Source organism: Rhopilema esculentum, chromosome 18, assembly GCF_057945365.1.
Source record: "Rhopilema esculentum isolate cy_ngs chromosome 18, ASM5794536v1, whole genome shotgun sequence".
Lineage (NCBI taxonomy): Eukaryota > Metazoa > Cnidaria > Scyphozoa > Rhizostomeae > Rhizostomatidae > Rhopilema > Rhopilema esculentum.
This window is the reverse complement of record NC_142832.1, coordinates 7,806,083-7,820,921: the sequence shown is the minus strand read 5'-3', so window position 1 is coordinate 7,820,921 and position 14,839 is coordinate 7,806,083. Positions and strand designations below refer to the sequence as shown.

At 39.4% G+C, this 14,839-nt stretch overlaps 1 protein-coding gene across 1 annotated transcript; it reads right to left on the bottom strand.

Moving 5' to 3' along the window:
- Positions 1–48: 48 nt before the first annotated feature.
- LOC135681080 (uncharacterized) lies at positions 49–14,588 on the bottom strand. The gene is made up of 15 exons (XM_065195370.2): positions 14,431–14,588; positions 13,356–13,498; positions 12,001–13,125; positions 11,352–11,594; positions 11,148–11,187; positions 10,796–10,940; positions 9,743–10,238; positions 8,390–8,950; positions 3,947–8,110; positions 3,476–3,715; positions 2,735–2,812; positions 2,368–2,562; positions 1,636–2,124; positions 1,213–1,300; positions 49–639 (listed from the first exon to the last, which is right to left on the bottom strand). Coding segments are annotated over exons 2-15 (7,959 nt in total). The 5' UTR covers positions 13,450–13,498; positions 14,431–14,588; the 3' UTR covers positions 49–638.
- Positions 14,589–14,839: the final 251 nt, after the last annotated feature.

Genomic DNA, 14,839 nt, shown 5'->3' with positions numbered 1-14,839 from the left:
GTCGAACACCGAGTTAGAGACTATTTAGTGACATGAAAACACAAAATATATTATTGTAATTACTAATTTGCAAATTGATTCGCTTTATAAAACTGTACACATTGTTAGCTGTATCATAAAAGCAATTATGCGATATAAATATCATTAGTTTATGTATTAAAATGGGTCCCGCTAAAACTACTGTCGAATCTTCAACATATAATGTTATAGTAATACCGAGTTTCCTGTTATATTTCAAGCGCCCATTGTGGAACTTTTCTCCACCATCCCTTCCTTAACATATATAATATGATATTTAAATAAACATTGTTTATTCATAAGACAAAATCCCAATATAACTGTGATTTCTGCTATAACTGGTCAAATCTTAAGTTACTTGAATATCGGTGTTTTTTGGATGCAGGCCAGTCACTCGCAATAATGCGTGACAGCTTATTAAACGTTTTCTGCGTTCTGCATTTTTCACAGGATCACTGTTACGTCATTTTTCTAAGATTCAGCATTTGGGAGAATATAGCACTATACTACAGTTTCTTGTCTAAATGAAATCCAAGCCAGAATTGGATTAAAATGATTTGCTTGCGCCTTGCAATCATCTGCTTTCGAGAATATTGTTGTGCGCAATATGGTATCTTCAATCTGAAAAGAAAATTATTTTTTCAAATTTTTTCAATATGATACTTTAAACTGCAGCTTTTCGCAAGAACATTGCAAGTAAAACGATACCGCTGGTCATATAAAGTACATCTCAGGACGGTAGGCAACAGTTAGATATTATGGTATCTCATGTTCGTCAAAAGGAATAATTTCATAAAGTTAATAAGCAAAAACTTTTTAGGATTGTGTTTTTGTTATATATCAATTTTACATTATATACATCATAATCAATTATATATCAATATCAATGTACAACTTGTAGACGAATCTAGCCAATGTTGGTCGAAATATGGCCAATTGAGCTCAGTTTCTTTCCGTGTCAAAGCACTTGAATTTGGCCTTGATGACTCTAGCCAAAGTAAACTAATTCTATTTTTATAAAACACTAAGTCGTTTAGTGACCATATCTCAACCGATTCAATTCAGGTGGTTTTGTACTATCAGCGCTATTCTACAGTGTTCTTTCAACACTTTGGGGCCCAATCCTAAAAACATACTTTTATGACTTGGCCACCTTAAACTCTATTAAGGTGGCAATTTGAAATGTATCTTTACCATAAGAGTGTGATGATTGCGTCATTACTCTTGGCTCTGGCTATCAAGAATCTTTTATCTAACCGTCTCTTTTGCCGGACCTCTTTAACTGAAATGGGATGAATATCATAGCGTTAGAAAACAAGTGATAACGAGTAAATAAGATCATAATGTAGAATTTTATCAGTGCTTCTGCAGTTCATCTATCTAAGGCTACATTCAACGACAAAGGGGAAACAATTTCGACATAAGATTCAGACAATTTCAAGGCTTCTTTTTGTTGGAAGATTTAAAATCAACATCTCATCTCCAAATCGTCATCTTTCTTTAAGACGTTGTCTTCAATGCTAGAATGCTGAAACTCGACATTTATCGGTTTCAGCTGCAATCAAAGAATCGAATTCAATTTGCTTGTTGCCACGTGAAAAATTTGCTGCTACTTACGCCCTTCGTATATTCCCTCGACTTGGTCCGATTTCAACGGCCGGTCCCACATTGCAACCGAATGCATCTTCAACGGGTACATGTACTCGCGGCTTTCGGCGTTATTCGGTTTTCCTATCGTGATCAATGGATACTTATCAGACGGACGATCGGCGCTGCTGCCTTTGACTGACATGACCTTCTTACCGTCTAGGTAATAAGTCAAGCTTTTGCTCTTCTCCCATGCAAAAACAATATTCACCCATTTTCCGGTCGGAACTTTGTCTTCCGGAATGATCATTTTCCACTGCCTATTCGACGTACTCAGCACAAAAACGTATTGACCATGGAAGAACAAGAAGCCAAAACCACGTGACTCTTTCGACTGTCCTCCTCCGCTGATGATGTAGGCATCTTGGTCATCTTTGACTCCTTCTCTTTTCAAGTTGACCCAGAAGGAAAGAGTTAGGCCGCCCAAAATGCACTTTCCGGGGTCACTGAAACATGTTCCTGAAACAGCAACAAATTAATTAACATGCTTATCATGATGCATAAAATCTTGTTGAGTAGTGTTAATTGCTTGCCTCCTGAAAGTCAGCGACGTGCTAGTTTTTTGAGAAGCACATTGTGGGATCCAAAGAGACGTTTTAACTTCACTTTCTTCTTAATATGAATGATTCTTGCAGAGAGATTTGTTTGTTTTGAGAATATTTGCAACTCACTGCCGGGTAAAACAAAATGCGCAACACTTACCGTTGAAGTCACCAAGGATAATGTAGCTCCCTGGGTATTCGGTCGTTGCGTACACTAGTTTAGTTTTCGGGTCGCTTCCTATCGTGCTGCCGTTCATCAAAATCGCATTGTGCCCAGTTTGGATATCTATGCTGAGAATGCTCTTTCGGTTGTCCAGCGGCCAGAAATGGGACGATTCTAAGAATGGGTCTTTCACTGCGAAAATACATGTTATGTGTAATTATTGTGAACTATTTTGAGTTTATGTAATCGATGGCAAATATGAATTTTCAGATCGTTGATGCAAGGCACATAATTTATTAGCATAACATGTAATTAGTTTGAACAAAGGAACTTTGTATTCGACAGGAGTAGATGATATACATACGTAGAATTCCTTTGTTTTTGTCTTGGGACTTTGATTTCTGCACTCCATCGAGTCGAACAGGTGCACGCTTTGAGGCAGCTAAATCAAGAAGACACGGGAGCAGGTAAAATAGCAGCATCTCGAAAATCAACATATTTAAAAAAAACGAAATTGAAAGCTGACAGGAATCCGCTAGTGCAGCAACATAGACTTAGTAACATGGAGTGGTAAAATAACTATGAACTTATGTTAGCTGGCCAAGCATTGCTGCAGTAGAAACTGGAGCATTTGAGTACAGTGATTTGGAATAAGCGTGATCTTGGTGGCCACCCGCCAATCGCAGGTGTTATGCTGAATGCTAGATTGATCTTGTTTCGCTTTGGACGCATCTCTTTGTTTTCCTCGCAATCGCAACAGTTTTGCTCGCCTCGCGGGTCAAATAAATGTCACATCACCGCTCAGGCATTTCATTTTCAAGTCTCTTTGTAATAAAGATTAAGAGTTCTACTTAGGCTAAATTCTCTATACTTCTATGCGAATGGTAATATCATTTTCCACGCTTGTTGACTTCGTGATGATCTAGATTATAAACGTGAATTTATTCCACTCAAAATTAATTTTAGAGATAAACTGTTCACATCTAGTGCCTTTTCAGATCCCATTCCTTGAAAACCTTTTTCAGCTATCAGTATCAGAAAAACAGTGTTACCGGCACCGCAAGAAGGAGACTAATTCGCTAGGGATAGAGACTTGATAGGCTACCTTTTAGGATTTTTGTCCTGGTTTGCACCATTTGCTTGTCGTCCAGACTCTCCACACCACTGTTTGCTCCAATGAAATCCCGAACTGGGGCGGTGGGGTACGCATGCGTGCTACCTCCTCGTTTAGTTGCTGTATTGCGCCGCATTCCTCCGCTGTCCACCCCTGTCCCCATATCTGAATTCATATCCTGCATGTCAGTGTCCATGTTATTTGAGTTCATCTCTTGCTCAAATTCTTGACCTGACAGTAACAAAATTTTACTCTTATTCAAATTGCATTGAATGGTTAAGATTTCAAAGCTTTCACTTAGTTTTCCAGGTATTCTAACTGCTATATGCTTCACAACTTGTATTATATAGCAACTACACACTTCATAGAGAGGTATAATTGATTGTTATTGCTGTTTGAAACCATTGGCTCAGATCTAGAATCAATCTCTTTTCTACACTTAAACTGGATTTCAAAGTTTACCTGCTTTTTCTGATTCCTTCATGAGCAGTTGTTGATCTGGATCCATTTGTTGTTGTTGCTGTTTACCGTTGCTCGGCGACTGCAGGATTTCAATTTGTTTATTCGTATTGTTCCCTGGGGCTGCTTTGTCTTCTGGTTGTTTTACCTTCATTGGCGCCATATTGAAGTGCATTGATGATGGCCCCTTCGCTCCCTTGTTCTTTTCATCTTCTTTTTTGTATTCCTCATCTCGTGAAACTCCTTCGTGATGGTTGTTGTTTTGAGGCTGCGGTGGCTTGTGCCATGCTGATGGGCCCTTAGGCCCAAGCTTTGCTCCTTTCGTATCGTGGTTACTCCCTGAACTCTGTTTTCGACTGCCACTTTTTCCAGTTGGCTGAAACTTGAAACTTTTTTCTTCATCGCTGTCGTCGTCTTCGACTTTCTTCTGTTTTCTTATACCCTCAATGTCATTTATCGAATCTTTCGGCTCACTGGTAAATTTTTTTACCACGCTGATTTCAATGTCTCCGTCATTCCTCTCCACATATGGCATCTTGTTATTACTTTCATGTATCTGCTCTTTTCTCACCCCGTTAGCCATCCCGTTACTTTGCGCTGGTCCATTGCTTATTCCCGGGACCGGATTACTGTCCGGTCCGCTATGTGAAGCCGGTCCACTATTACCATTCCCGGTAACTTGCCCAGCACTTTTTCCATCATTGAATCCTTGTGTGAAACCAATATTGTGACTCGGAGGCATGTTTTCTCCGATGTTTCCAGTGTTTGATGTGCGCAGATTTTTCCTTGGATATTTGACAATATCATTTAATGTCTCATATCCATTCTCCTGTACATCAGCAATCGATGCTTGCCCTGTATTTTCATTGTTAAATGTCTCCTTCTTATCGTCCATTTTCTCCTGCATTCTGTCCAACGTTTTCATTTTCTCATTTTTATTTTCCGTGTTCTGCGAATCTTCTTTTTCCTTCATAGATGCTTGCTTGTCGCTCGTCCCCTTTTCACGGAACCCATTTTTTTCACCATCCGCTTTCTCTAAATTTTGTGACAATTTTCCATTGCTTTTTTCCTTTCTACTTTCATCATTTTTGTCATCTTTTTCATTAAATCTCTGACTGTTGTTGTCCTTTTCTTTATCACTTGCTTTGTCGTTCCCATTATACCTTTCTTGCTCTTCCTTATTGTTTTGACTCCCCTTTCCTTCCTCTGTGTATCTACTGTTCTGCTTTGCAGGACTCTGTCTGCTCTCTTCTTGCATTCCCTGATTCTGTTTCGCGTTATCCTTTTCTTTCGGTTCTTTCTGCGCCTGTTTCAACTTTCCACTGTCATTATTTTTCAGTTCATTTTTATCTTCCTTTTTCTCTTCACTGCTTGATTCTTTACTGTTGAATGTTTCGCTACCTTCTTTCTTATTGTTCTTTTCATTATCTTCATTCTTCCCTTTACCTGCATTTTCATCGGACATTTTTCTTTCATTATCTCTCTCATTTTCCTTCATTCCTCTCGCTGGCTCTCTTGTATCCTCTTTGTTCTCATACCCCTTTGCTTTGTGTGTTTCTCCCGTGTCAAAATGAAAACCTTTGTTTCCTTTTTGCCCTTCATTTTCATCCGCAATTTTCTTCTTATCGTCTTCTTTATTTGCTTCGTTTTGTTGCGGTGCACGTTGATTTTCTTCCTCTACAAATTTGTGTCCTGGCTCGTGCCCATGCTCACCATGTTCCTCGTGTCCTCCGTGTCCGTGTTCTCCATGCCCATGTTCTCCGTGTCCGTGTTCTCCGTGTTCTCCGTGTTCTCCTTTACCGTGTCCTCCATGTCCATGTCCAAAGGTGGAAACATCTTGGTCTTGTTGCATATTTTTCAACTCTGAGCTCTTGTCATTCTTTTCTTGACCATTTCCCTCACTGAAATTTTTTCCACTTTGTTTCCCACTTTCCTTATCTTCGTTGTTTTTACTTGGACTGTCTTCCTTGTATCCTTGTCTTTCCTTGTTGCTTTTCATTTCCGTTTCTTTTTTATCATCCTTCCTGTTGTCCTTCGAATTATCATTATTTCTCTCTGAATCTTCCTTGAGCTGTGTTGCAGATTTTTCCTCTTTCTTATCGTCTGAGTTTCGCATCTTATCATTGTTTTCGTTGCTGTTTTGTTCCTTATTAAAATCTTTCTCGCTATTCTTGTTTTCGCTTTCGTTTTCCTGGCTGCTTCTGCTCATTCCATCGGTGTGTTCACCTTGAAATCTGTCTTGGGCGTTTTGCTTTCTGTTTTCTTCGTTACTTCTCCCTTCATTTGCCTTTAACGTTTCTTCTTGCCCTTGAAATCTCTGTTGATTCTTTCCTCCATTTTCATTTACTGCTTGGCTCGGTCCTGTTGTCGGTTGCTGAAAAGCGTTCCCTTCTTCCTGTCTCCCCTTGTTCTCTTGTTTTTCCTCGTTCGCTTTTCCATCTCCTGCATTGTCTTTATCATATAAAAATAACGTCCCTTTATACTTTTGCTTCTCGACAACGTTACCATTTTTGTCAGTCGCTCGTTCTTTTTTCTCTTTATAGAGCGTGCCTTCATATCTTTGCATCTCGTCTCTGTTTTCATTCGAATTCTGCGTCTCGTTATTCCCAGCACTGCTATTCTGTTCTCTTTTTTGCTCTTCCTGCTTGTAAACGTATTGATTGTACATTTCTGCCTTTATCTTTGGATCTAATATTTTGCCATCTCCATTGTAGCTTCCTTGCACATCACCGTTGGTACTGTTTGAGTCACTCTTCGATCCTTGCTGCTGTAAATTCCCATTTAAAGGCACTTCATTTGGTACAAATTTATCCACATTGTCCTGCTTCCTCTCCTCGTTTTTACTTTCTTGACTTCCCTCTTTTTCTGAGCCTGAATTCATGTTAAGCTGTTGTGGCTGATTTTGTGTCGAGTCCTGCGTAGGCCCGTTATTCTGTACATTTCCATTACTTCCATTATCTTGATATTTTGAGCTTTGCTCGCTCATGTTATTGTTCCCGCCTTTGTACTGGTTCGTATCTCCATGACCACCCATAGCAGCCTCTTTATTATCTTCAGGCTTCTTGCTATTTTCCCCCTCCCCTGTATTTCCTTCACTGACGTACAGCCCTTTCTCTGTCATCGTTCCTTGTCGCCCTTCTTTGTTTTCGTTGAAGCTATTTCCTTGCTTCCCTTGTGTGTTCAAGTTCTCCTTGCTCAAATCAGGTTTCCTTTCTTGACTGTTTCCCTCGTTGTTCGTTTCTTTGTTTCCAGATGGCTGCATTTTGCTTTCATTTGCCTCTCCTTGCTTGTTTGAGGTTACTTGGTGATTCGGTTCTTGATGTTCTCCCAAATTCTCGAACTGGCCTAAACTTTGGGACTTACCCTGCACTGGCTTTTGTCTCTCGTCATTACCTTGGAAGCTATTTTGTTGCGATTCTGAGCCACCTTTTTCATTTTCCTTCGCATTGGCGTTGTTTTGCTTGTCTGCACTTTCAAACCGTGAACCTTCGTTATGGCCGGTATTTCCCTCTACATACGTCGACCCAGTTTTGTCGTTTTCTTTACTTTGTTGTTGCTTCTCTTTGGGTTTTTCAGAGCTGTTGCCGTTGCCTTCTCCATTGTTGTTGAATGCCTGGTTGTTTTGTGGTTGCTCTGGTGCAGTGTACTCAGGTTCATCTGTCTGCGTGGAGTCGAGGCTTGACGTCACTTTCGGCGTTGAATATGCTCCTTTGTTGCTATTATCTCTTTCCTGAGCCTCCCTTCCATTCCTGTCATTTTCATATGCATGTTGAAATCTATTTTGTCTGCCCGAGCCCTCGTTGTTTGGATTGTTGCCAATGTACCCAGAATGCCCCTGAGAATCCCCGTCAAAATCAACCGGATGCGGGTTGTTGAAAGGTAACGCCCTTGCCGAAAGGCTGTCGCGTGCTGAAGGTGTTGTTGTTGTGCTCCGTACAATGGGAGCGATGATCCCGCCTCGCTTCAACATTAGCTTGTAGTTATCAACAGGAGACGCGGTCGGTATGTCATCATGTCTCTCTGCCTTGCCAATGTCGCTGTCCGTTTCCAAGTCATTCATGGACAAAAGGGACAAAAAAGCCGCTGTTTCTGCCTCTACCTCGGGATCTGATGGCGTGGCTTTATCTTCACATCTGCATGGAGTCGTAGGCTCTTTCAATATTCCACCTTGTAAATAGAAATAAATCTTAGTAACTTCGATTGTGAAGAATTCGCCCGCTCTCTTCTCTATTTTCTATTGTAACATTATATCACATAAGTATTATACGATGAGAGTTAAAATGACGAGAAATATTTATATTCATTAAACACAAGACTTTTGTGAATAGAACAGGGTTTATTAAAGCTGAAACACTGAGTTTCACGCTTAATTTGATCACCAGGCAACTTATTTTATTTATGTAAAAATTTTATCCTATAATTGATTATTTTATATATGTTTCTTACCAATGCATGCCGATTTTTGGATTTTTGGGATCAATGGCTGTAGATTATCAAATTCAGTTAGAAACATATTGTCGTCATCAGGATCGGACGCAATGTTGGCCAATTGTCTTTTGTTGATATGGTCGCCAATGCCAACTGTGATCAGCTTCACCCCCATATCTCGAAGTGATCGTGCTGGTGCCATAACATTGTCAGAGGACGGGCCATCCGTTATCAGTACTAAAACGTCTAAAGCATCAGGCCTATGAACTGCTCCAAATAGTCCTTCTTTGGCTAGTTTCAGTGCCTGTCCTGTAAATTTCCCGCTGTGCGGCTTCACCCGTACAGAATCTTTAGCTTCCGCAAAGCTTTCTGGGTCACTAAATCTTTTGAAGTTAAGCATCACCTGAGCATCAGTTGAAAACGTGATCAAACCCAAATGGGAATCGGCAGGAGCAACTTTGAATGCTGATGCCACTCTCCTTGCGAATTCTGTTACTTCCGCCATCTTCTCTTTGCCTCCTTGCTCTGCGCCTGCTGAAGCGTCAATTGCAAATGCGAGGTCGAGTTTGGAGGAGCAAACTGAAACGAAACAAGGAAGACAATGCTGAGGGAAAATGTCAATGAGATATGAAAACAATTTCAGTTCACGGACACCTCACGTTTTTACCCAAATTTTTAATGGTAGTTGCTTTGAAAAGGCAACCTCTATGCAACAGACACCTCGCTTAAATCGACATTGAACAACCATTCTTGTCCAAACTCTTATTATATGAAGAAGAAGTCATCCATAATGGATGTGAGCATTTTGAGTTACAAAGCTAAGTGATTAGAATAATGATTTACTCTTGTTTTTCTGATGGAAATTTTAGCCACCAAGCAACAAAATTTATTTAGAGGGACAATGGTTAAACTAGGTTTTTTAGCCAATTCATCAATGCTCATATAATTTGACAAAAGTACCAAAAAGCTGCTGTAACGCGATAATTGAGTGATGGCCTACCCTTGTCAGGAATGTATTTTTTGAAAAAACAAGCCCCTCCACTGCTGACTTTGATTATTCTTTTAACATATAAAGCGAGGCTTTTTATCAAGCAACCAAAGCGTCTTTACAAATTACAATTTTCTTAGATTACCTTCGTTTAAGTGTGTAGGGATGGCTTATTGGTAAGGGTCGCGAACTACAGATCCAAGCACTTTCACGGAGTGTGAGGGGAGTTGCCAGCTCCCTATCTTTCTAGGCGTAGGAATCACGAGGTGTGGTCACATCGAAAGGAAGGACCAGGACATTGCTCAATAGGCACAGAGCACAGCACGTGTCTTAGAAAATGCGTTCGAATACTTGGTAGTTGCAAATAAAAATAAATTTATTACCTTTATCTGGACAGATGCATGGAGGCTTTTCTCCTCTTGCGACTGCAGATGCTAGTGGTAAAACCTTCTTCTTCGACTTAAGTCCTAACTTTTCAAGAATTTTATCTCCCTTCTCTGTTGACTTTGGAGTTTTATCCCCTGTCAAACTCTCTCCTTCACCTCCTTCTTTCAGAAAGAGTTTGTCTTCTTTATCACCACTTTCGGCATCTAATGTCATATTTCTTTCTTTGTGGTTTGCGCTTGCAGCTTTCACCAATGCATTGGTGATTTCTTCAATCGATGCATTCTTCGGTTTCAATTTTGAAGTTGCTTTCTCTTTCGTGCTTTCTATCTTTTTGGTCTTCTCCGTCTTGTGAATTTCTTCTTTCGCCAATGCGTCATCATTGTCATGTTTTTTCAGTAATTTTTGTATCGCTACTCCGATGTCTTTCAGTTTGTTCTTGTGTTTTGCTGTCTCTTCACTTGCCTCAATTTCATCCTCCTCTTCACTCAGTTCCTACAAATCGACATAATATTAGATTAAGATTTTACGATTCCTTAGCCACTTAATGATTTGTAGATCAGAAATGGATTTATGAAGATGCATCCTGCTTTTAAAAATCAGCTGATTTTGGTCGGTGTTTCTTCGTGCCAATCCTTCGTTCCAAGCCTTTTTGCTTCTGTATAGAACAGGAGGCTACCTATCTTCCAGAAATTTTTGATCCAGCACTTTTGGCTGATTTAACCTTAAACCGATTGAACTACAGTTTTGTATAACGCTTGTGTACTGGATTTCAAGATTAGTGTCAAGCTTGGGATAAAAACATGATCGGAAATTAAAGCTGAACTTATCTGAAGAAACGTTTGACAAAGTTCTTCTGTTGACTTAGAACGAAAGTCAAAATGCAAAGAAAACAGTGTAAGTAACATCATTAAATGGAATTTAACTATTTTTAAATTTCAGAACATAAGCTATGTTTCATAGTGATAGGCGACCAGTACAAAATAAAATCTTTATTAAAAACAATATTTTATGTCAAATTTGTAAGGCGGCGATCAGTGATGCGACGATACCTTTTCTTCTTTCATTAGCGACGCGTCGTAACCATCTAGCGAATCGCAATCGCTATTTCGACATTTTCCGGAGAGGTGCTTTTGGGTCTGTGTTGGTTTTGTGTAGGCTGACGGGACTCTCTTTGGTGTAGGACTTTCTTCAAACCTAATTGAAGAAGTAAAGTTACAGCGTAAAAGGAAACAATATACTCAGGCGTCGATATTTGAGGATTTATGCGTAGAAATGTCGGATGAAAAATTCTTAAAAATGCCATGTTTCCACTTTTCTGTGCTATCTTCAAATACTTTTTCAGTAATTTTGAATTGAATTTGCATACATTGAAATTATTGAAGGAATTATCAATAAACTTACATATACACTTCATTTGCGTAAGGTCCTCCCAGACCGTCATCTATAGAATAGAAAAGTATCTTCAATATCTGATTTTCATTGCTCAATTATCTTTTCTGTCTTTTTAAGACAGAAGCAAAATGCACGCATGTGATCTATTGTTGATAAATTGGTAAAATTAGTTGTTAAGTTGAGAACGACGTAGTTTGAGCCAAGATCACGTACCTCTGCACCTGTCAGAGTGGCCGTATATGTTGTACCTCCGGTTTCCATTCATACCAGCAAAGCACTGGCCTCCATTTTGCAGTGCAAAATACTTGAAGCCTCGATCTAAAGAAGCCTCTGCGCACTTCTGCAATGCGTCGCCGCGCTTCTTGTAGTCATCTTCCATTAACAAATCGTGATTCCCTTCTAAGGTTGGAATCGCCCTTTTCCAACAATCACTATAGCAACCAATGTCAGCAAACACTGTAAAGAAATAATGGCTTAAAGTTCTGCACTACACATTTTAGGCTTTGTGAAGGAAAATTTTTTATAATCTTATTCTTTATTTTCTTAAAATTTTTACGAATTTACAGTTTTACAAATTAATTGTGTATTGTTCTTTAACTACTCTGTTTTAAGTTGTAACTACGAATTTAAGGTCTCCATCGGCATCGAACCAGTGATAACAATCCTTAGTTGTAACTGCTTTTCTATAAAGGTTATTCTAGTTAACTCACAAGTTTGAGACTTAATAGGTCATCAATGTAGAGAAACTTCACATGACTGCGTCAACAAGACGCTTTATTTATCTAAATTTTGTTCAATATTGAGATACCATTTCTATCACGGTAAATCTTAGACTGCACTGCGAATCTTGTTTTGTACATACCGTGGCCGCCAAGCGAATACACTCGTTTCGAAGGCTGCACCTGGTCATCAGAGCGATTTCCAACTGCTATCGTGCAGTCATTTATCGTTCCTCTGTGTTGAGCTTTCTTCGTGACCTTAACTGGTGCATTTGCAGCTGGCACTGGCGCAGCTACTTCTGGAGCCGCCTGCTTTGAATTCGGCATGATCTCTTTGTAGCCTCCTTTTCCATCTGAAACAAGTTCTGTTGTGTAAGAATAGTATTTTGCCTGCTTTCCATTCGGTTCTGGAACTTCAACTGTTTTCCCCATCTTCTCCTGGAAAGCTGCGTCATTATTCTCTTGCCAAGAAACAGGGGTTGGCGCAGAGGCAGCAGCGGGGGCTGGCGCGGGAGCAGCAGGTGGAGCGGCAGCAGGTGGAGCTGCAGGTGCTGGTGCTGGAGCTGGTACAACTGCTGGCGCTGGGGGTGGGGCAGGTGCTGGAGGGGGCACTTGTGGGGGTACTGGTGGGGGAGAAGGGTTTTGGGGAGGAGGTGGTGGCGGAGGAGGTGGTGGCGGAGGTGGTGGTGGAGGTGGTGGAGGTAGAGGAGGTGCTGGCGCTACTGCTGTTCTGCCCATTCCAATCTGCTGAATCGATCTATCTTGGTCATACTGATTTGAATAGTAATTTATTCCGGGAATTCTCACTGCATCATGTAATACATTGTCCACATAATTTTCAACCTGTTGGTATGCATCTTTTGGATAAATATTTTCTCTTACAACGCCTTGTTTCGTCTTTTCGTCAGCTAAAAAAAGTCCATTGCTAATCGGTTGACTAAGTTTATTTCTTGTCTGTGATTTGCCGATTGAAGGTTTACGAGCTAGGTAATTTCCCGCGCGTGAAGGCTTTTGCCTTACATTTGCTGCTGGCTTTTTAGCAGCGTTCAGGCTATTTTTGTTAAGTCTTTTATTAACAATTTTCTTGTTTTGTGCTTGCTTTTTGCTTTGCAATGCTTTAAGTTGTTTTTGTTTTGCAATATTGGCTCTGGCTACTGCCATTGATAGACCAACTTTGTTTGGTGATGACATTGGCCTCGTTTGCATCATGTGCCTCTTTAATGCTTGTTGTTGTCTCCATTTTCGCAGAGCTGGAGATACCGCAGGGGCTACAATGAAAACATTTGTGAAAAATAGTTAAACCAAAGTCCATTATTTTTTATTTGAAAGTTCGAAGCTTTGAAATTAAAATACTAATGGTGTGTCCTTAAAAACATGACACAATGGTGAATAATTGCTGTTTTAGAACACTAATTTCAGCCTAAAATCCTGCACGCTCGGATTAACTGTAAACCAATTTGTAAATCATTCGACAATTAGCGTTATGTGGCTATGTTACCTTTGAGTAGTTTTGGTCGTATGACTAGTGTCCAGGCCTCTAGCGATGCTAGTACGATAAACGTACATAAGCTGAGCCACAGCTTCAACTTCATGTGGACAAGTTTTCTTTGATTACCAGCATGAAAATTTTTGCTTTTTTATCTGAAAGAGATGAAGTAAATAGCTTTGCAATGAGCGATTTCATAAGTGGAATTATGCCTCTTTAGAAAGGCGAATACGAAGATGCCTCAACAGATTTCGAAATACTGTAAATTGCCTGCAAATGCACGGTTGTTGCTTTGTAACCATAAAAACTCTGATGGTTCTAACCGTGAAATATCAATTTAACAAGAAACATTTTGGAAGCCCAATTTAGGCAGTTGATGTATTTATATACAGTGTTTTATCATAAATAAAGAAAAAGAATGAATTTTTATCCAAACTATACAAACATAGATTTATTAATGTAACCAGTTGCTTAACACTTTGGTATTTTTAAGTAAACCTAATTGGTATTTAGGTAACTTCTAAATTTGAAGAAAAAAACAAAAGTTAGCAATATTGAGCTAATTTAATCCAAATACAAATACAATTCAAATTTGTCAGTTCAAATCTTCTTTTTTGTAAACCTTTCTGCAACTTTCGGTTTCAGAAAACTTTATTTCGGATTTTGAGTTCGAATTAGATAAACGTGCCTAACAAAGTTGCTTCTTAGAAAGTGGTCAAGAAATTGAATTTACCAGCGTTTTGGCATTTATATGATCTCGAACCTTAACGATTGGATTAACAGATAACCTAAATAGATTTTCAAAATGTTGAAAAACTTCACAACGGCAGAAACAGCGAAATATATTGATCTTTGCAAATCTTATTCTCATTGCTGTCAGATGACAGCATTTTACAACTTGTTGAAATTGATATGAAATTTACTAAAGAAAAGAATGTATTAAACGTTTTAGCCAAAAAACCTCTTTTACAACTCACACCGCTGCGTTAAAGCAATAGTTCAATGAACACAGTTGATCACTCATTTCATGAAACCACCTGACACAATTCAAGAAAAAAAGGAAAATAATTTTATCAGTCAAACTTACCCCTTTAAACGAAATTTCACAATCTGCCAAATAAAAATGTGCAGAAATTACAAGAAAAGTATTCCCATATTATTTGCTGTTCAGTTGCAAATCCTAGGCGATCCTTGCGGAGAAGTTCGAACCCATTCAATTGTTGATTGTTCCTACACAATGGATCATTGTTCCGATTCAATGGCTAGCCCACTCACAACAAATCATTGCTGTGACATCAGCTGACCCTGCCATGTGACCCGTAGCAAAGCGCTCCACGCAGAATCCATCACTATCACTAGAACGCGCCAGCGAAACATGTTTACTGGCTATTACAATTTGATGTCGAAAGGTCTTAAGGTTAATATACATATACTTGCTTGTGATTCAAAGGTCTCCGTTTTGATAACGAGAAACATTCAACGTCAACCGGTTTAAG

What these genes read in the sequence shown, in the direction of transcription:
- LOC135681080 (XM_065195370.2), bottom strand. Translation starts at nt 13,449, where the DNA reads ATGAAGTTGAAGCTGTGGCTCAGCTTATGTACGTTTATCGTACTAGCA. An exon ending in GTATTCGCTTGGCGGCCACG is followed by an intron (nt 11,595 to 12,000) that starts GTATGTACAAAA and finishes ATTTCTTTACAG; the next exon opens with TGTTTGCTGACATTGGTTGC. An exon ending in GAAGGAATCAGAAAAAGCAG is followed by an intron (nt 3,716 to 3,946) that starts GTAAACTTTGAA and finishes TGTTACTGTCAG; the next exon opens with GTCAAGAATTTGAGCAAGAG.